Below are 23,078 nucleotides of genomic sequence, written 5' to 3'. Positions count from 1 at the left end.
TTAGGCAGCTGGTATGTGGATCGCTGACAGGCATAGGCCATTTACAGTGATCGCAGGGCTTAAAGTCTGGGGACCAGGGCATGCCCTGTCCCCTGGCTGAGTCCTGTTCGGGACTAACAAAGAGTTTGAGAACTACTACTAAGGGTTAAACTAAGAAACTACTAACTATATACAACTATTTTACAGGTTGTGAAAATTTGCAAGAACAGAAATAAACAACACTAGCTGGAGCAGCAGATGTTCCAGCACCGTCACTGGCAGCAAGAAAGAACTGAGGGTGGGGTGGGGGGAACCGGCAGCATCCCTTATACTGCACCATGCAGGCGCCACTCCAGAGGGCGCCAGAGTCAGTCCCCTACAGATACTGCTAAGCGAAAAGCTTCTGGCACTGGTGCATGTGGACAGCACACACCCCTAATATGGAATGGACATGAGAAGCACTCAAAGAAGAATAAAGTCTTATGAGTTGTTTCCTCAAGGTGGCATGGACCTGCCTAGTATACAAGGTAGCTTGGCTGACATTGTGTAGGGAAAAAGAACACACTCAGATGGGTAAAAGAAGCAACCTCAAAGAATAGAAAGTTGAAATAAGTATGTTCAAAATATTGGAGGGCAAGAGGATTGTTTCAATGATGTGTGGGGACGAGAGGGCCTGGGAAGGCTTAGTCCTCTCTAGGCATGTCTACCCTGCAGTTAAACAGTCATGGCTGGCCCATGTCAGCTGACTTGGGCTCGCAGGGCTCCCCCCATCATGGGATCCCAAGACTCCAGGCTCTAGCTTGAGCCCAAATGTCTACACTGCAATTTTTCAGCCTAATCCTACCGACATGGACGAGCTGCTGGTGTTTAATTGCATTTTAGATATACCAACTGAGGCCCTTGTGGGGCAGAAGGAATGGCCCTGGAAGTGCATGCTCTTTAAAGTTTCACTGGCTCACCTGGTCAATGTTCCATGCAAGTGGCCAGTCTGCAGTGGTTAAGAAAGCTTCAATATGAATACATAAAAACTCCTCCTGAAAACTGAAAAAAGGGGCAGTTTTCTGACATACATAGTCATCTTATGAATGCCACAGTGTCTTATGGGACTAGTACTAAGAACAGCCAAGCATCAGAAATTTTAGGTACAGAGTGAAAAAGAATTCTTCTTTAGAATATAGGAGGATTTAAGACACAATTCGCTTCCAAGGATGCAATGTACTGCACCGTAAAGATGATAGCACACACAATGCATTGTAGTGAACCAAGTGATTACTTTCATGTTACTACTGTATTTTAATACTTCCTTTGCTATATTTATTATCAAATACCCCTAATATGGTGTTGGGGGGATTATTCCCTCTACTGTAACTACTGAAATGTTCAAAATGCAATTGGGAACACATTTTCACACCTGTTGGTTATTTAAGTAAATATAATTATAAACTATAAATTAAAAATTAAAAATATAAATAAAATGTTTTGAAGGAGAACAATACAAAGGAAAGGACTAACAATATTGGAAGTAGTTTAAAAGGGAATTTGTGTTATTTAAATACAGTACTGTGAAGCAAACAACTTGGTTTACAGACAGCACACCCGCTGCTGAACTGTCACTGCCTGACATCCTGTCTTATCTGCCAAATTGCTCATTAGGTTTGGCAATTTTCACCTGCGCCTCCAGTTTATATTTCAGCAGGGAGTAAACATCAGTCTGTTTTAACAATCTTCTGCAGTGAGCTTCCAACCTCCTCTCAGAAGCACACAGGCGCACGCACATACAAAACACGTTGAGTTGTGTGTTATAAAAAATCCAGCTCAACAACTGATGAAATACACCAACAGGAAGTTTAGCTTACAATAAATAATAAATAAATAATAATACAAGGAGAATGGACTAGAATAAGAAATGTAACTATAGTCAGTATTTCTATGGATGGTTGATGCTTTCACAGTATTGCCCAGCATTATTCTCATTTTCACATTTAGCTGGAAAGATCCAATTTGAGCCACACCCATATGTGCACAGTACATGGTTATATATTTTTGCCTGGGGAAGACGACAGTCCAGCTGGATCTTATCTATCTCACCTTTTTTCCTTTCTGAGGGAGGCTTGGTGGTGTGACTTATAAACAAACAAAACGGGTAACATGGCAACCAGAACAAAGAGATGAAAATCTCAGCAGGCCCTTAATCCCCAGCGTAGAGACTGCCTCAGAACAGAGACCACTATATACCACTTGCATCCAGGTGAACGGTAGAAGAAGGGGACAGAAATACTTTGCAACTGAACCCCTGAGAAACACAGCCCAGCTTGTGGGCAAAAAAGCACCAGAGATGTAAAACAAAATGTCAAAAATGCTATAAAACAATTTCAGCCAGAACACTGTTTTTCATCTGTTAGAAGTAAAATATTCACTGCCAACCCTGCAATTAACTAGAAAATTACAATAATTATAGCAATTTTGTATCCCATCTCCAATCCAATTAATAGATATATGACCTTGTCAACATGTAATAATCAGGATCTGCATCTACCACAAAACTAGAAGGGTTTTATATATTGAATAGAAGTTACACAGTAAGAATGTGATTATGTTAAATCCTGAAAATACCATTTGTATTCAGTGCTTCCCTTCACAAGTTAAAAAGAAAATACAGGAGGCATATTATTTATATTTTCAACATGTGTTCAAATAAAATACTTGAAATAGGTATGCCTAATATCGGATAATGTTATTGGATTAGTTTCTATGCCATGGGTTGGAACTCATTGTAACACAAAATGCATCTCATTGTCAACATACAAAGAAATACATTCTAAAGAGTAAATGGAACATCTCAGATTGGTATTAACATATTTATGCCAAAATATTTCACCCATTTTATCTTTGCATGCTTTCACAAAAGCACTTCAAGATGCTACACTTCATAAGTGTTAAAATAATACTTTGCCCTTTTCTAGCACCTTTTATCATAGGACCTCAAAGCACTTTCTAGTCACTAGGTATCCTTCAACATGTTTGTGAGCTATGTGTGTAGCATCATACACATTTTATAGAATAATCAACTGAAAAGGAGTGCCTTGTCCAATGTGTCACAGTAGCCTTGATGCAATCATCACTGTGTAGATGCCCTGGAACACTAACAACATACAGGGGTGTGCACAATGGTAGACACACGCAGGGGCACCCGCCCCCCGCAGTAGTCATCGGGGGCACAGAACTTCTCTGACCCCGGGCCACTAAGTCAGGGAAGACTGAGCTCCTGCCAGGGCAGGGTGGAGGGAGGGAAGTTTGAGCTCCTGCTGGGGCCGGGGCCGGGTCCAGGTGGAAGAAGTGAAGATTGAGCGCCTCCCGGGCCAGTTGGGCAGGGGGGGTGGAGGGCAGCAAGTTCTTGGGGGGCACAGAATGTGCGCCCCAAAAGAGGACAAATTTAAATTCCCTGTGCACACCATACACCCACCCTAAGGGGGCATCAACACTGAAAACATTGATTAATGTTTGCCTACACCTGAGCAGCTTAGGGCTGTTGGGAACTCAAGAGGACACTGCTACTCACATGGCTCAGGCCAACAACTGGGGTGTGCATTTGGCAATGCTACATTTCCACTGAATAGATGGAGTCAGTCAGTAGTTCAGCTGGGAGTAAAACACAAGTACCCATATTTCTCCTTTAGCCACTTGACCATACTCCTTCCCTAAACTATTTTGGGTTACTTACAGAAGCTTAAGCTTAACTGCACCACAATTACAACTAGTGAAACTGCAGCTGACTTTAAAATGTTATTCCCACATACTTTATACAGACAACTCTTACAGATAAATCTTTTAGAACTTAATAGGAAAAAAACTTTTCTATAGGATTTTTTAATCAATTTTATGAAGAAATTAATATTTTCCTTAAAATTTTACATGATAGTTGAAAAAAAACAGAAAAATATTCTCTTTTGAATTACACAGGATTTTTAAAGGTATTTTTTCTTTTAAAAAAGCCATTACATTTTTATAGAAATCTATTTGCTTTATTCATATTAAATTCTACACGAGTTTTCCACAAGGGAATCTCTATATTATATATCAGATGTCTAAATAAGATGAAGTATAACCCTTGTCCAAGCTATTTTGAGTTAAATAATATTCCCAACTTTTTCCCTGCATACAGATTAGAAGGACAAATGTAAAATAAATAAATAAATGGGGGGTGCAGGGGAGAGACAATGCTGGTGGCTCCTGGGGAAGGTATATTAATTACCATCTTTCTAGTATTTATTTCATTTTTTGTGTTATAACTTAAGACTGAGCCAACACCTAAAAAAAGGAGAAACCCCAAATTTTTACTATTTATAATACAATAGTGCACAGAGGCCCTGGTAGGATCACGGCCACATTGTGCTCATTGCTGTACAAACAGAAAGGTAAATTTAGTTCCTGCCTCACTGAGTTTACAGTTTTGAACACATAACACTCCCAAACAAACAAAATAAAAGACTTTTCCTGACTGTTTATAAAAAGAGGATTTTACCATATGCATCACCGGGTGTTTCAACTGAAGGGTGGTAAGAGTAATATATTTGCATTCCCAGATTTGGGGGACAATGCAGCTACTGCTATTTATAGTTTCTTTTTTACCCTTTTCATCTTCATTATATAAATCAAAACTGACAAACTGGAAACTACACACACAGCAACTTCACTTGGAGATTTTGCTGTAATTTTCTGTGTTTATGCAATTTAAAACTGGAGACAGACAAAAAGAGCTTATTGCTGTTTAAAGGCGCCTATATCCAATTTATTAAAATGGAGAGGTTTATTTACTTGCATGCACCAAACATTTACCCAGATTCTGAACTTTAATCAGCTTTTGATCAGGACAGATAATGAATCATATTCCCAACAGCAATAACGGATAACAGAAGCTGGCATCTTCGTAAATTAAGATGAAATGTGCAGAGGCATTGAGAGTTTTTACTTACTTGCACGAAGAACTGAAGGTGTGACCTCAATTTCACTTGTTGCTTGATAAGGCTGAAAGGCTGACACAGAGTTGGAGCCAAGTTCACTGCCAAAAATCTCTGGACTTTGAGTGCCCGTCGAGCTAGCACTGGTGCCGTCACCTCCATGATGTGGATCTTGTTCATCAAATATGGCTACGAGCTGTGAAAGCCAATGTAATCTATTGTTAAAAAGACAGCAACATAAATGTGCCATTGTAAATAAGCACTACATTATCCCTTCTTATAAGTGACCACCACCTAAATAAGTGAGGGCCAAGTCACTTCATGGGTTCTCCTAGTACCTACCAGTGGCAAGTCCACCAGGAATGTGGTACGGTCATACGGGCTCAGTGCCAAATAACATACCCCATAAAATGAGCAGGACTGGGCTAAGAAAAGACAGGCTGACCAGGATGGAGTCACATCTGTAAAATAAAGCTTCCTTTTTCTGGCAACCTCCTGGGAGATGCCTCTGGCCCTATCTTGCAGTAAATAAATCAGCATCACCTTCTGTGGATGCAAAGGGGCACAATTTGTACTCTCCTGTAACAGAGGGTTGGAAGTACAATGGTAAGTAACGACAGCTTTATTAAATAAATGTGTCTGATGAGAAACAATACACATCAAGAAATGCTAGTGTATGTACTGAAGGCTATGGAATGTATGGAGCCATCCTAAAATGTTTTAAGTGCTATTAAATACTGTACATTATGTATTTTAATACAATATGAGTTGTGTGCATCTCTAACAGAATTTCATTAACCAACTCTCCAGAGATACTTCTGTCTTTGCATGAAACAGGATTTGCAAAGGCAGGCATAAAAAATAAAAAACAGTTGCATTTAGAGCTTGATAAAGATTTATACAAGTCACTTTAATTAAAGGGAGACTAATTCCCTTCATCTATTCTCACTGCAACAGAGAAAAAATATATATATATTTAAATTGAGTGTTAGATATTTTTCCATACGAAATAAATGCCAACATTTATTTGGAATGAAAATAATCTATCCAGTTTTGTCAACTTCAGTGAACCATTTTAAAAACAAAAGGTGGGTTCCATATGTACTCAAGTTTAAAGCTGAGAACTTCGAGGAGGAAGATTATGATGTTTATCAGTACTCTCGTGCATCTCTAAACTCCTCTGTAATGCAACATCTACCAAGAAAGTATTGCCTCCGACTGTCCAAGAAAAAGGTTAAAGGGACACAGACAACAAAATCATATTTTTCTCTGAAAATTGTTTACCTACTATTATTCTAACACCTACAATTACCACAGAGAAATATAGAGATTATAGAAAAAAAATAAACTTTCTTTCGTTTTTTCAGTTTGTTTTGTTTGTGAATTGACATCATTTATTTGCACAGTTAGTTTCATTGTTGTTTGTGTGGTACCTTGATAAAACAGGGGAAAGAAAAACACTTACAGAATTAGAATATGTGATTTTGAAATCAGAAAACTTGGGATCTCAAAGTATCTGAAGCAACTTTTAACACTTTTTTTTTTAATTACTCGATTTAAAGGTTGTCAATGTCCCTTTAACTGTTGCAGAGGAAGAAAATCTCTCTCTCCGGCATTTCCAATAGCATCTAGCGTTATGGGCAAAAGAGTAAGAATAAGGTGGTGGGTAGAAGTTTGGTACTTTTTCCAGATGAATTTGAAAGGCAGGGACCAAAATAAGAATCAAACCGTGATAGCAGACAACTAATATTTCTCTTTCTCAATTCATGAAATCACACACAAAATATCAGTGTTCCCTTCACACCAAAGGTATATGAGGGCTGCAGAGATGTTTCCTTTTCAAATTATTACTAGGGCTATCGATTAATCGCAGTTAACTCACGCGATTAACTCAAAAAAATTAATCGCGATTTTAAAAATTAATAGTGATTAAATGCAGCTTTAATTACACTGTTAAACAGTAGAATACCAATTGAAATTTAATAAATATTTTTGGATGTTTTTCTGCGTTTTTAAATATATTGATTTTAATTACAATACAGAATACAACGTGTACAGTGCTCATTTTATATTATTTTTATTACAAATATTTGCACTGTAAAAATGATAAAAGAAATAGTATTTTTCAATTCACCTCACACAAGTACTGTAGTGAGATCTCTATCGTGAAAGTACAACTTGCAAATGTAGATTTTTTTTTACATAACTGAACTCAAAAACAAAGTAATGTAAAACTTTGCCTACAAGTCCACTCAGTCCTACTTCTTGTTCAGCCAATCGCTAAGAAAAACAAGTCTGTTTACGTTTACAGGAAATAAACTGGCCACTTCTCATTTACAATGTCACCTGAAAGCGAGAACAGGTATTTGCATGGCACTTTTGTAGCCGGCATTGCAAGGTATTTACATGCCAGATATGCTAAACATTTGCATGCCCCTTCATGCTTCAGCCACCATTCCAGAGGACATGCTTCCAGTGCTGATAATGCTCAATAAAAAAAATAATGCGATACTTACTTAGTGACTGAACTCATTGGGGCGGAATTGTATGTCTCCTGCTCTGTTTTACCAACATTCTGCTATATATTTCATGTTATAGCAGTCTCAGATGATGACCCAGCATATGTTGCTCATTTTAAGAACACTTTCACTGCAGATTTGACAAAATGCAAAGAAGGTACCAATGTCAGATTTCTAAAGATAGCGACAGCACTCAACCCAAGGCTTAAAAATCTGAAGTGCCTTCCAAAACCCGAGAGAAACGAGGTGTGGAGCATGCTTTCTAAAGTCTTAAAAGAGCAACATACTGTTGCAGAAACTACTGAACCTGAACCACCAAAAAGGAAATCAACCTTCTGCAGGTGGCATCTGACTCAGACAATCAAAATGAACATGCGTCAGTCCACACTGCTTTGGATCGTTACCAAGCAGAACCAGTCATCAGCATGCATGTCCTCTGGAATGGTAGTTTAAGCATGAAGGGATATATGAACCTTTAGTGCATCTGGCACACAAATATCTTGCGATGCTGGCTACAACAGTGTCATGTGAACCCCTGTCCTCACTATCAGGTGACATTGTAAACAAGAAGAGGGCAGCATTATCTCCTGCAAATGTAAACAAACTTTTTTGAGCAATTGGCTGAACAAGAAGTAGGACTGATTGGACTTGTAAGCTCTAAAGATTTACATTGTTTTGTTTTTGAATGCAGGGGGGGTTTATACATAATTCTACATTTGCAAGTTCAACATTCATGATAAAGAGATTGCACTACAGTACTTATATTAGGTGAACTGAAAAATACTATTTCTTTTTTTTTACAGCGCAAATATTTGTAATCAGAAATATAAAGTGAGCACTATACACTTCGTATTCTGTGTTGTAATTGAAATCAGTATATTTGAAAATGTAGAAAACATCCAAAAATATTTAAATGATATTCTATTATTGTTTATCAGTGTGATTAATCATGATCAATGTTTTAATTGTGCAAATAATCACGATTATTTTAATAGCTTCACAGCCCTAATTATTACTAAGACTTCAGTATCTTCATAAATATACCAAAAGCACATAACTAATGGAAACTGATACTTCTAAGTATGCTTTGTGATTTTTATCCTCAATGTTTACTTATTTTTGCTGATGCACTAATTCACAAAATTCAGTAATTCACAATGGCTCAGCCTGGGAGTGTAAATTTGCAAAATACTATTGACTATGACACTGAGGAGTGGGCAGAATAGTCTTATAGCATCAGGACATGAAAAATACATTTAAAAATTTCTCAAAGAGACGTATCAAACTGTTTTTCCCCCTGCAGAATGTGTATCAAACTTTGTTCCATAATTACATTTTGTTCCTTTGACACTTGCTGACAAATGTTCCTCGATTTCTGGCATGATAATACCTTTTATAGTAAGTTGCCTCCAGGTTTCTCTGTATTCAACTAGTCAGTCTATAACCTAAAAGACTATGCTAACTGTACAAGCTCTGAAAATTAGCATTTTCCATTTCAAGTTTCCCCTTTGGTCCCCCCACATCTCAGCAGTTATTCACCAATTCTGACAGCACCAAACCTCCTTCACAAGGTTTCAATTCCATTGAAAAACACATCAAGTTGTAACATTTCTACACACTACTGGGAAAAAATAAGTCATATTCCAGTTCTGAGATCCTGATAATTTCATTTTCTTATTCTACAGTAATGGTTTGTGGTTCAACACGTCAGGCTTACGCTGCTGCAGCATTTTGTACGTTTACTGTAGAACACATTAGTAATTTTATAAGAGTATTATCAATATCATGCTCTCTAATGATAGTCTAGAAAGTCTTCGGCTCCGGAGGACTTGCAATGAATGGATTCACACTTTCCAAAACCGGTATTAGGGCAATGGTGAGGTTGTAGGAGCACAGGGTGGAAGAGATGTGCTCCATTAAACCAATGAGCTCCTCTTACCTTTGTCCACTCCTGAGCCACTGTTTTTGCATTACAAACACTCTTGACAAAGAACCAGCTCAATGTTATCTTCCAGAAAGCTGTACCATTCATTAGACTTCACACACCTAAGGCTTCAGAACCTATTCATTAAGGATTAAGAAACCATTTCTGTGACCATGAGTCCCCAGTATGCACAATAATTTAACCTGTGTTCCTTGGGAACCCATCCTTTCATTACATGTTTATATACGTTAGATGTACAGATAGCCTGCAAGAAGCAGCCTGGGATGCCAGCTACACGTTGTGACCAAGCATGCACTTTTCATCTCACAGCATCTGGGAAAGATTACAAGACCAGCTTTTATCGGCCTTTTTGCAATGGTAAAAGTGTGGAATCATGACAGGCTTTTACTGGCCAACAGAAAAAAGGGGATGGAGAAAGAAGAGCAGCTTCCTTTCTTAGACATCACCACCTAGGAACATGCTTCTCTGCTTCAAAATACTGTTGCATAAATTCTGAGAAGACATCATCATTAACTTTTCTAAGGGTATGTCTTTACTACCCGCCGGATCGGTGGATAGCGATTGATCAAGTGGGGATCGATTTATCATGTCTAGTCTAGATGCAATAAATCAACCACTGAGCATTCTCCAGTCAACTCCTGTACTCCAGCACCGCAAGAGGCGCAAACAGAGTTGACGGAGGAGCGGCAGCAGTCAACTCACCGTGGTGAAGACACCATGGTAAGTCGATCTAAGTATGTCGACTTCAGCTACGTTATTCACGCAACTGAAGTTGCATAACTTAGATCGATCTCTCCCCCTCCCTCCCCCCAAGTGTAGACCAGGGCTTAGAAAGAACTTAACAGAATTGGCTAATAATTGTGCAGGGTGCAGGCTGTTAAACACAAAACACTGTGCAATAACTTTCTGGAGCATTTGGGGGCCAATGGCAACTTCTGATAGTTCAATATCAGGGCAACCATCTCTCTGTTGGACTTCCAGTTCTGGACCATATTGCTCCTCGTTCACTCTGAGAAAAAGATCATGCTAGCGGCTTTTGTCCTTATGGCCGGAACCCCACGAGCCTGAGTCAGCTTGCATGGCTCAACTACAGGTTTTTCTTTGCAGTGTAGACATACCCTTAGGCTCCTTTGTAAATCCCAGCCCACAGGTGGGACATTACAACCAGGCAGAGAGCTCAAGTTCTTCCCCAGGTCTTCCTGATTCCCTCAGAGGTGAAGAGCTGAATTCCTGAGTAGTGGCTTGAATTAGACCTAATCACTCAGGGTTTGCAGGGCACAGTGACTGAACTCTTGGAACACTCTATCACTGACCTGATAAACTGACAGATGGGAATGAAATCTGGCACCAAGAAACCATTGGGTTATCACCATCTCTAATTTAGCTAAGTGATGGTCTTAACTGACATGTGTATTGCAAATTACACTATGGAAACAGCAATGGGTAAATTTTAAATATTGAGCCAGCTCCTCAGCTGGTGTAAACTAGCATTTCTCCATTAAAGTCAAAGGCCTATCTCCAATTTACACCAGCTAAGAATCTGGCTCACAGTTCATGCATATTTCAGTATGTACGTCTATTTGTTTTAACTGTTGTCTTATCAACAGCACTTTTAAATCTAGAACCAAATATTCTAAAATTGGATTGTATCATGAACAAATCTTTTAAGTCCAGTAACAGAAATATTCTGATAGTCAAATATAACTGTAGGTTTTTTTAAACCAAAACCTAAAAGCCAGATACAGAAATCCTTGTAATTTAATGTTGAATTATAGACCATATACAATTTTAGAAAAGCAAGGTGTTGGCACATATATAATTGGATTCCCTGTAATGCTCAAAAAGCATTTAAATAAAGGACATCACATTTTAAAAATAGCTATCAGAGTTCAGTACACAGTGAAGGCCTGACTGGTGAGCAAAATAATGAGAGGATGGGCTATTCCGCCCATCTTCCCTTTTGAGGTCCTCAAAAGAAAAGACTTCCGTGAGAAAAAAGCCAGAAAAAAGAAGATGTCTGCCAACAACCACTGCAGTGAGCTTCACCATCCTGGCTGCCACCCCCACTGTCTCTTGGGACACAGAATCTACTGTGATTCCATCAGGCCTTTATCATCCTAATCCTCATAGATGTCATGGCCAGAGTGGCACAAAGAGAGAAATCCAGATGACATTGCCACCTTCACCTGCTTTTGTTAAATCCCAACCATCATCTTCTTTTTTCCTCCCTCTTATCCCTCTCCTTTTTCCTTCTGTCTACTAAGGCTACATCTACACTACAGGGGGGGGTCGATTTAAGATACGCAAATTCAACTAAGTGAATAGCGTAGCTGAATTCGACGTATCGCAGCCAACTTACCCCGCAGTAGGGACGGCGGCAAAATCGACCTCTGTGGCTTCCCGTCGAGGGCGCTTACTCTCACCTCCGCTGGTGGAGTAAGAGCGTCAATTCGGGGATCGATTGTCGCGTCCCAACGGGACGCGATAAATCGATCCCCGAGAGGTCGATTTCTACCCGCCGATTCAGGCGGGTAGTGTAGACCCAGCCTAAGAGTCTGGCTTAGCCAGCCATGAGGATATATTTTGCAATACTTCTGTAAACCTATGACCAGAGGGGCAGATAAAAAAAATGCCCTAAATAACCCGACATTAGTACAAGTTTGCCAGGTCCCAAAGTGACTAATAAAACCATGTGCTGGTCCTGTGTTTTTCCAACAGTGAAATTGCAAGTGAAAGTCAAAACAGAGACAGAAGCTTCATTTTCTGCCTTTGTTGTTCTTTTCTTTCCCTTTGTGTGCAGGTGTCATTACAAAACAGGATTGGACGTTCACCACCACCACAGCTTCAGCCTATTTCAACTAACTTCTTCTCCCAAAAGGACAGTTATTACCATCTAAGAGACCGTCAAGCAATGAGAGACAAGGTGGGTGAGGCAATCTTTTACTGGACCAACTTCTGTTGGAGAGAGAGACGTGCTTTCAAGCTAAAAGAGTGCTCTTCTTCAAGGTCCCCTCCCCTTCCCCTTCCAAGGAGTCTACAGCTAAAAGGAAATAACAAGGGATATTGTTAAAATAAAAGCCTTTCCCAATAATACGTCACATTTCTAATGTTTTGTTTCCCTATTTTCTGTAATTTTAATGATGTGTTTGCCATGAAACTAAGCAGGCTAAGGTCTCTCTATACCAAACCGTGAACCTTGTTTAACACTGTTTAATGTTGGACAGGGGCATGGACATGTTAACACAATTGGGAATCTTTCAGAGCATATATTCCATTGAAATTTATATAACAGAACTTATGTTATTGCTAGTCTACTATGACCCATAAGTCAGAATCATTGCTTTCCAGGATACAGTCCCCCATTCTGTAGGTATGGTCTTCACTCATTGTTTCTCATTGGCTGTATTAAAATGCATTTTGTTTGAATGAGCCGAGCATACCAAGCAATCCAAATCTCTGTATGACAGCCCATCCTCTTCATTATTTACTATCCTGTCAATCTTTGTGTCATCCTCAAGTTTTATCAGCAATGATTTTATTGTTACTTCCAGATCATTGATAAAAATTGTTGAATTGTGTCAGATCTAGTACCAATCCCTGTTGAACCCTACTAGAAACACCCCCATTCAATGATGATTCCCCTCACATAACTACTTTTTGAGGTAACTTTTAATCCATTTAACATAGATTCATAGATTCATAGATTATAGGACTGGAAGGGACCTCGAGAGGTCATCGAGTCCAGTCCCCTGCCCGCATGGCAGGACCAAATACTGTCTAGACCATCCCTGATAGACATTTATCTAACCTACTCTTAAATATCTCCAGAGACGGAGATTCCACAACCTCCCTAGGCAATTTGTTCCAGTGTTTAACCACCCTGACAGTTAGGAACTTTTTCCTAATGTCCAACCTAGACCTCCCTTGCTGCAGTTTAAACCCATTGTTCCTGGTTCTATCCTTAGAGGCTAAGGTGAACAAGTTCTCTCCCTCCTCCTCATGACACCCTTTTAGATACCTGAAAACTGCTATCATGTCCCCTCTCAGTCTTCTCTTTTCCAAACTAAACAAACCCAGTTCTTTCAGCCTTCCTTCATAGGTCATGTTCTCAAGACCTTTAATCATTCTTGTTGCTCTTCTTTGGACCCTTTCCAATTTCTCGACATCTTTTTTAAAATGCGGTGCCCAGAACTGGACACAATACTCCAGCTGAGGCCTAACCAGAGCAGAGTAGAGCGGAAGAATGACTTCTCGTGTCTTGCTCACAACACACCTGTTAATGCATCCCAGAATCATGTTTGCTTTTTTTGCAACAGCATCACACTGTTGACTCATATTTAGCTTGTGGTCCACTATAACCCCTAGATCCCTTTCTGCCGTACTCCTTCCTAGACAGTCTTTTCCCATTCTGTATGTGTGAAATTGATTTTTCCTTCCTAAGTGGAGCACTTTGCATTTGTCTTTATTAAACTTCATCCTGTTTAACACAGACCATTTCTCCAATTTGTCCAGATCATTTTGAATTATGACCCTGTCCTCCAAAGTAGTTGCAATCCCTCCCAGTTTGGTATCATCCGCAAACTTAATAAGCGTACTTTCTATGCCAATATCTAAGTCGTTGATGAAGATATTGAACAGAGCCGGTCCCAAAACAGACCCCTGCGGAACCCCACTCGTTACGCCTTTCCAGCAGGATTGGGAACCATTAATAACAACTCTCTGAGTACGGTTATCCAGCCAGTTATGCACCCACCTTATAGTAGCCCCATCTAATTTGTATTTGCCTAGTTTATCGATAAGAATATCATGCGAGACCGTATCAAATGCCTTACTAAAGTCTAGGTATACCACATCCACCGCTTCACCCTTATCCACAAGGCTCGTTATCCTATCAAAGAAAGCTATCAGATTAGTTTGACATGATTTGTTCTTCACAAATCCATGCTGGCTGTTCCCTATCACCTTACCACCTTCCAAGTGTTTGCAGATGATTTCCTTAATTACTTGCTCCATTATCTTCCCTGGCACAGAAGTTAAACTAACTGGTCTGTAGTTACCTGGGTTGTTTTTATTTCCCTTTTTATAGATGGGCACTATATTTGCCCTTTTCCAGTCTTCTGGAATCTCTCCCGTCTCCCATGACTTTCCAAAGATAATAGCTAGAGGCTCAGATACCTCCTCTATTAGCTCCTTGAGTATTCTAGGATGCATTTCATCAGGCCCGGGTGACTTGCAGGCATCTAACTTTTCTAAGTGATTTTTAACTTGTTCTTTTTTTATTTTATCCGCTAAACCTACCCCCTTCCCATTAGCATTCACTATGTTAGGCATTCCTTCAGACTTCTCGGTGAAGACCGAAACAAAGAAGTCATTAAGCATCTCTGCCATTTCCAAGTTTCCTGTTACTGTTTCTCCCTCTTCACTAAGCAGTGGACCTACCCTGTCTTTGGTCTTCCTCTTGCTTCTAATGTATTGATAAAAAGTCTTCTTGTTTCCTTTTATTCCCGTAGCTAGTTTGAGCTCATTTTGTGCCTTTGCCTTTCTAATCTTGCCCCTGCATTCCTGTGTTGTTTGCCTATATTCATCCTTTGTAATCTGTCCTAGTTTCCATTTTTTATATGACTCCTTTTTATTTTTTAGATCGTGCAAGATCTCGTGGTTAAGCCAAGGTGGTCTTTTGCCACATTTTCTATCTTTCCTAACCAGCGGAATAGCTTGCTTTTGGGCCCTTAATAGTGTCCCTTTGAAAAACTGCCAACTCTCCTCAGTTGTTTTTCCCCTCAGTCTTGATTCCCATGGGACTTTACCCATCAGCTCTCTGAGCTTCCCAAAATCTGCCTTCCTGAAATCCATTGTCTCTATTTTGCTGTTCTCCCTTCTACCCTTCCTTAGAATTGCAAACTCTATGATTTCATGATCACTTTCACCCAGGCTGCCTTCTACTTTCACATTCTCAACGAGTTCCTCCCTATTTGTTAAAATCAAGTCTAGAACAGCTTCCCCCCTAGTAGCTTTTTCAACCTTCTGAAATAAAAAGTTGTCCCCAATGCAGTCCAAGAATTTGTTGGATAGTCTGTGCCCCGCTGTGTTATTCTCCCAACATATATCCGGATAGTTGAAGTCCCCCATCACCACCAAATCTTGGGCTTTGGATGATTTTGTTAGTTGCTTGAAAAAAGCCTCATCCACTTCTTCCACCTGGTTAGGTGGCCTGTAGTAGACTCCTAGCAGGACATCTCCCTTGTTTTTTGCCCCTTTAAGCCTAACCCAGAGACTCTCAACACTTCCGTCTCCTATGTCCATCTCTACCTCAGTCCAAGTGTGTACATTTTTAATATATAAGGCAACACCTCCTCCCTTTTTCCCCTGTCTATCCTTCCTGAGCAAGCTGTACCCATCCACACCAACATTCCAATCATGTGTATTATCCCACCAAGTTTCAGTGATGCCAACAATGTCATAGTTGTATTTATTTATTAGCACTTCCAGTTCTTCCTGCTTATTCCCCATACTTCTCGCATTTGTATATACGCATCTAAGATACTGGTTTGATCTTTCCTCCCGGTTTTGTCCTGACTCTCCTTTCTCTCTGCCAATATAGCCCACACTCCCTCTCGTTTCCGACCCATCTCCCCGGTCTCCATGTTCCCCACTTACCTGTGGGCTTTGCTCACCTGTCCCCGTCGAACCTAGTTTAAAGCCCTCCTCACTAGGTTAGCCAGTCTGTGTCCGAATAGGGTCTTTCCTCTCCTCGAAAGGTGAACGCCATCTCTGCCTAGCAGTCCTTCCTCGAATAGCATCCCGTGGTCTAGGAAGCCAAAGCCCTCCTGGCGACACCATCTTCGCAGCCAGGCATTCACCTCCATGATGCATCTGTCTCTGCCCGGGCCCCTACCTTTAACAGGAAGAATTGAAGAGAATACCACCTGCGCTCCAAACTCCTTCACCCGTACTCCCAGAGCCCTGTAGTCACTCTTGATCTGCTCAGTGTCACACCGCGCAGTATCATTTGTGCCCACATGGATGAGTAGCATGGGGTAGTAGTCAGAGGGCTGGATAATCCTCGACAATGCCTCCGTAACGTCTCGGATACGGGCCCCCGGCAGGCAGCATACCTCCCGAGATGAGATGTCAGGGCGACAGATGGGCGCCTCCGTCCCCCTCAGCAGAGAGTCTCCGACCACCACTACCCTACGTTTCCTATTTGCAGTGGTGGCAGCAGACCCTCCAGCCTTAGGGGTACGAGGCTTCTCCTCCTTTACTGTAGGGAGTGATTCCTTCTTTCCTGTGTCAAGAACATGTGCTTTATTAATTCAGTGTAGTGGTAATATTTTAATTAGAATGTTGTACAGTACTAAGTCAAATACCATGTTACATCTACGTAGTTACCTTTAATGAACCAAATTTCTCACCAAAGAATGAAATCAGGTTTCTTTGACAAGACCTATATTCCTTACTACCATGTTGACTGATATTATTAAAATTCCTGTTTTTTAATTCTTATCAATTAAGTCCCATATCAGCTTTTCCATTATTTTGCCCAGGACTAAAGTCAAGTTAACTATAGTTGCCTGGGTCATCTCACTTGCCCTTTTTTTGAATACTGGCACATTAGTCCTCTGTCTTCTGGAAATTCCCTGGTATTAAATTCCAAAATGTATTAAAAATTATCAGCAGGACTGAGATCTCCTCCTCCTTTAGGACTCGTAGGCGCAAGTTATCCAAGTCTTCTGATTTTAAAATGTTTGTCCCTAGAAGATATAGTTTAATATCTTCCTCAGTTGCTAATGGACTAAAAACTACCTCAACATCCTCATGTGATACAAACAAATCATCCTTTCTTACCACATAAGGAATTACTTCACTTCTGGACCAATACGGGCTTTTTGCTAAAGTTGTCCTCTTAACTGTGGAACTGCGGTTTTTTGTGCATCTAACAAACTTTTCTTAAACAGTTTTCAATTGCCATTCACATTTTTCTGTCTAAATTTTCCCACCCAGTCAATTTCTCTCATAAGTTTCCTCAGCTTTGGGAAATTAGCCCTTTTGAAGTACCAAGTACATATATTTCTGGCTGGACTGTCTTCTGTTTGTCCATATTAAATGTAATCAAGTCATGATTGCTGATCCCTAGACAACCTTCAACTTTCAGTCCAGTCATTAATTAATCTTTATTCATCACAATAAGGTCTAAAATAGAGCTCTCATGTTGGGTGCAATACCTTTTCTGTTAGAAAATTGTCATCTATAGTTCAAGGGGGAGTGTGTGCGCGCATGCACACGTGTGCCTTATTTTAAGAAGCCCTAATGATTTACTACTGCAGCATGAGATCTCCAGCATGTCTCTGCCAAACTGAAGTCCTCCACACCACCACCAATTCTTCCCACACTTTACAGTCAGGTGCTTAAAGAGTAACTGATGCTGTACTCTGGTCGGATTCAGTGGCCTATAACCGACCCACCACCATCAGTAAGCCCCTCCCAACCAGGCTTTTTAGTTAGCATATTAATCCATATGCATGCAAGATCCTGTGGTTCTGAATTAGCAATAACTCTAAAACAAGTAATATTGCCTTTAATGTACAGTGCCATCCCCCAACTCTTTTAATCACTCTACCTTTCCTAAATAGGTTATAACCGGTAATTTTAACATTCCAATCATGCAAATTTCCCACCAGGTTTCAGTAATGCCATTTATATCCTATTTCTTCTCGTTGATGAAAATTTCCAATTTCTCTTGATTGTTACCCAGATTCCTAGCATTAGTATATAAGCAACTTTAAAACTTCTCTTCATATTTTTTTGCTACATTGGCTCAATTTGTTCATACTTGACTTCTTAGCACCATCTCCTGGCATTGCTACTTTAATGCCATCCTAGCTGTTCCAGCTAGTCTCCAACCAAGAAGATTATCCACCTACAAGCGGGAAGCAAGCTGTCCTGTTTGTACAGCCCCTCTTCCACTGGAATGTGGCCCAGTGTTCCACGAAAGCAAAACCTGCTGCTTCACACCAGATGCACAACCAATGGTTCCCCTCTCGTATTTCTACCATGTACCTTCTCTCGCTCATGGGACCAGAAGGATTTCTGTGAAGATAACTTGGGCTCTCCTCTTTTTCAGTTCTCTTTCTAAAGACTTCTATAATCTGTGTAGTTCCACATGATGCCATGTCGTTGGTTTCAATATGTATTATCACTTCACAAGCAACTTCATAATCCCGCCCAATCTTTCAGTAATATCCTGCATTTTTGCTGGGTTGAATGCCTCCTCATTCTTTGGCCTCTTGCTACCAATCACCAGTTGCTTTTTTTAGTTTCTACTCTCACTCTCGCTCTCTCTCTCTCATTGTTTTATTGCAGATCCTTTCCCTTGTGGTGTCTGCAGTAACCATCTCCAAATCTGTTTGCCCAAGACTTCATCTTCTCAGATGCTATGCAGCATTGAAATTTAAACTTATAAACCATATATATTCTCCTCCAGTATGGCCACCAGCTTGCATTTCATTTACCAGAAATATCTTCCATCTTCCTGCAGAAAGGTAAACAGCACATCCAAGGCAGATCACAGCAGTTGTTCTCTCATCATCCTTATCTGCTATCTGGTGTAGAGCCATACCTAAATGGAAGGAACCTCACTCCCTCAAAAATTCCTGTTTCCTGCTCCTGTTTACCCACTCAGGAGTTCACCTGGCATCTAAGTTTCGCTGTTTAGCTCAACCCACTGAATGACATGAAGGGATTACTCACTCAGATATTAATCAAAAACACATGTATTATTGTAGTACCGTTTTCAATATCTTGATAATGTCAGCATTCTTTAAAGACAGACTAAACCAATAGGAAAAACTAGAACATCTGAAAGATACACTGACAATGAGTCCAAGAACACAAGGTTCTGAGAGTTATGCAGTGTCCTGAACTCCCAGGGGAGTCAGTGGAAAGTGGTACTGCCCATCACCTCCTGGGATTGAAATACATAACTTATTTATGCTTAGCTCCAGGGGAAACTTTGGACCTTGGGGAGAGAGATTTTGATCCTGTCCCATATCAGATTCTGAAATCTAAAGGATCCTGTTAAAAGTATTCATCCAAACCAGGAATGTTTTGAAGAGTAATTCCCTTAAAAATTACTGACAAAGAGCTGCTGCAAGGACTATCTAATGATGCCCAATAAGCAAACCTCTCTTTCCGAATGTGCCTCCTAGCCACTTGCTTGATCTACTAATGTGGGAGAGTTCAAATGAGGGGGAGAGCCTTTATACATACCCTTTGTAGGGTGTGTGCAGAAAGCCTGAGGGAAAAAAATCTGTAGACATATGACAGCAGATCCACACAAGAGGATCACTGGCATTCTTTCCTAATGAGCCACCTTTTTCAGACAGTTATGCAGTAGTAAGCAAGCCTCTACTATGAGTCAGAAAAGCAATCCTTCACTAGGTGTACGAATTACCTAGTCAGACTGGCATAGGAGAGAAATAGATTTTTGTAATTATTTAAATGAGAATCGGGTAGAATTGGTGACACTATATAAGCAAAGCAGTCTTCATGATATGAAAAAGTTTTTAAGATATTGGTCTAAAAAGTACCTATTTAATAGAATAAAATACTAATCACAACTACTGGTATCTCAGACACTAAAAATCATAAATTACCATTTGAGAATAATCAAATTTTGCAATATCTGTGAATGGCAAATGTAGAACGAATGTAAGAGCAATATGAAATGTAGGAGTGTGTTTAATGAGATAGTAACCAATTATTATTTAGACACTAAGAAAAGTAACTATAGAAGCAATTTGTAAGCTTTCTGATGACTGAACTGACTTTAATGGTACAGTGACAGTCCTAAATACTTAATCATTCTTTGAGTCTCCTCCTTGCTTCATTAAAAACCCATTTAAATATAACTACTGTTTCAATGGACTGGTAAGAGGAAAAATACAGCAAAAAAAGTGACATTTTAGCCAATGATGCTTTATTGCCTAAGCCTACAAAAATTAATCAAATGGCAAAAAGAAGAAGCATCTATAGAGACATTCTAGGTAATGTTTATACTACATACATACACACAACAGAAAGAGAAGCCTGATACTTTGAAAAGGAAAGGTTCAGTTTAAATTTCAAACAAATTACTCTACCCCCCACCAAAAAAATAAAAATAAAATAAAATAAACCACTTAGTAACTTCAACAAAAAATCAGCTTTTACCTATCCTATTTCCTCAATGTCAAGTTTCCACGAAGTCACAAAGACCCTGCTGGATAACACTGAAAATGTCACTGTATTGCAATGCTAATCCCAACACGATTTCACATATTTTAATTTGAATTCTTAGAGTTCAAATGAAAGTTTCAAAATGCAAAATATAGAGTATGAGAATCATATTTTAAGGTCCAACTTCTCCCATTAGATCAGGGGTAGGCAACCTATGGCACGTGTGCCGAAGGCGGCATGCAAGCTGATTTTCAGTGGCACTCACACTGCCTGGGTCCTGGCCACTGGTCCGGAGGGCTCTGCATTTGAATTTAATTTTAAATGAAGCTTCTTAAACATTTTAAAAATCTTATTTACTTTACATACAATAGTTTAGTTATATATTATAGACTTATAGAAAGTGACCTTCTAAAAACATTAAAATGTATTATCAGCACGCAAAACCTTAAATCAGAGTGAATAAAAGAAGACTCAGCAGTGAGATATCGTCCAGGATGAACTCCTGTGGAAAATGTTGGGACAGTGTTCAGTGTTGGTGCCTCCTGCAGCTGTTGGCTCTCCCCAAGGCACAGAAACCCAGAGGACAATGCAGCCCTGAAACAATCAGTCCCCCTTACTCATCATTTTGAGGCTCCCGTGGGATGTGTGCGCTCCATTTGGGATGGGAAAATTATGCTATTGTGTAGACCCTCTGTGTTTTCTACTCCTTAAGTGTGGGGGGAATCATTACTCTGTCTGGTATAAACAATGCTGCCTCTGTTAAATGTTGCATTTTGCCTATACAGCTGCATCAACCTTGAGACCTCAGCTGTCCCTCTTACCGCCTGCTCAGAGACTGCAAAGACTCAGGAAGAGACCGCGAAAAAGCAAAGAAGACATGCTGCAAGAAGGGATGCGGCAATCTATTAAAGAGAATGAGAAAGCACAGAACTGGAGGGAGAGAGAAAGTAGGATCCAACAGGAAAACGCAGCGCACCGGCGGCAAAGCACTGCGCACCGGCAGCAAAGCACTGATAGGCTCATAAGCATCCTGGAGCGCCATGCAGAAAGAGGAGCAGTACCGCAAACGCAAACGCCACCCCCCCACAGCCCTTGTCCCAAAACTCTTTCCGTTGTGCCCCACTGTCACCTCCAACCCACTTTCCCCAACTTCCGTGTTCTTCATGCCACCCGCTGCCTCCAACACCAGTATCTTCACCACCCAGCCCTGAAAACCACGAACCTTACCCTCTGCACTCAACCCCCCATCACCATGCAGTATAGCTATCCTGAAGTGCAGCACTCACTGCACAGCACATCAGACAGGACATACGCGAATCTGTGATTGTACCGTTCCCCACTCCACCCCCTTGTTTCTTTTCAATAAATGGATTTTTTGGCTTTGAAAACATTCTTTATTATTGCATAAAGTAAAAGACTCCTTAGCCCAGGAAATAAACAGGCACTGCAAGTCTGCTTGTCTGCAAACACTGATTCCTAAAGATTGGAACTACTGCACTTCACTCCTGTGCAGGGCACCAGATATCATTGCTGGTTTTCAGCCTCAAATTACTCCCTCAAGGCATCCCTAATCCTTGCAGCCCTGCACTGGGCCCCTGTAATAGCCCTGCTCTCTGGCTGTGCAAATTCAGCCTCCAGGTGTTGAACCTCAGAGATCCATGCCTGAGTGAAGCTTTCACCCTTCCCTTCACAAATATCATGGAGGGCGCAGCATGCGGATATAACTGCGGGGATGCTGTTTTCGGCCCAGTCCAGCTTCCCATATAGAGACCGCCAGCGGCCCTTTAAACGGCCAAAGGCACACTCCAGAGTCATTTGGCATTGTCTCAGCTTGTAGTTGAACCGTTCCTTGCTGCTGTCAAGGCTCCCTGTGTAGGGTTTCATGAGCCACGGCATTAACAGGTAAGCGGGATCTCCAAGGATCACAATGGGCATTTCAACTTCCCCTACCGTGATCTTCCGCTCTGGGAAAAAAGTCCCGGCCTGCAGCTTCCTGAACAGCCAAGTGTTCCAAAAGATGCATGAGTCATGCACCTTTCCGGGCCAGCCTGTGTTAATATCAGTGAAACGTCCACGGTGATCCACAAGCACCTGGAGAACCATAGAGAAATACCCCTTCCGATTAACATACTCGGATCCTAGGTGGGGTGGTGCCAGAATAGGAATGTGCGTCCCATCTATCGCCCCTCCACAGTTAGGGAACCCCATTTGTGCAAAGCCATCCACTATGTCCTGCACGTTACCCAGAGTCACGGTTGTTCTGAGTAGGACGCGATTAATGGCCTTGCAAACTTGCATCAACACGATTCCAACCGTCGACTTTTCCACTCCAAACTGGTTTGCGACCGACCGGTAGCTGTCTGGAGTTGCCAGCTTCCAGATTGCAATAGCCACCCGCTTCTCCACTGGCAGGGCAGCTCTCAATCTCATGTCCTTGCGCCGCAGGGTGGGGGCAAGCTCCTC

General features: G+C 40.7%; 1 protein-coding gene across 14 annotated transcripts in view; it reads right to left on the bottom strand.

The window, feature by feature from the left end:
- Positions 1 to 23,078, bottom strand: part of PARD3 (par-3 family cell polarity regulator) — a 658,319-nt gene that overhangs the window by 390,613 nt on the left and 244,628 nt on the right. For all 14 annotated transcript variants that reach the window (XM_034760104.1, XM_034760102.1, XM_034760103.1 and 11 more), the window contains exon 3: positions 4,953 to 5,133. In XM_034760104.1, coding sequence (XP_034615995.1) covers positions 4,953 to 5,133 — 181 coding nt within the window. The remainder of the gene's footprint in view (positions 1 to 4,952; positions 5,134 to 23,078) is intronic.

The sequence above is a fragment of the Trachemys scripta genome, chromosome 2 (genome assembly GCF_013100865.1).
Source record: "Trachemys scripta elegans isolate TJP31775 chromosome 2, CAS_Tse_1.0, whole genome shotgun sequence".
NCBI classification, from domain to species: domain Eukaryota; kingdom Metazoa; phylum Chordata; order Testudines; family Emydidae; genus Trachemys; species Trachemys scripta.
The sequence above is the reverse complement of the archived record's forward strand: the minus strand, read 5'-3'. Positions and strand labels throughout refer to the sequence as shown.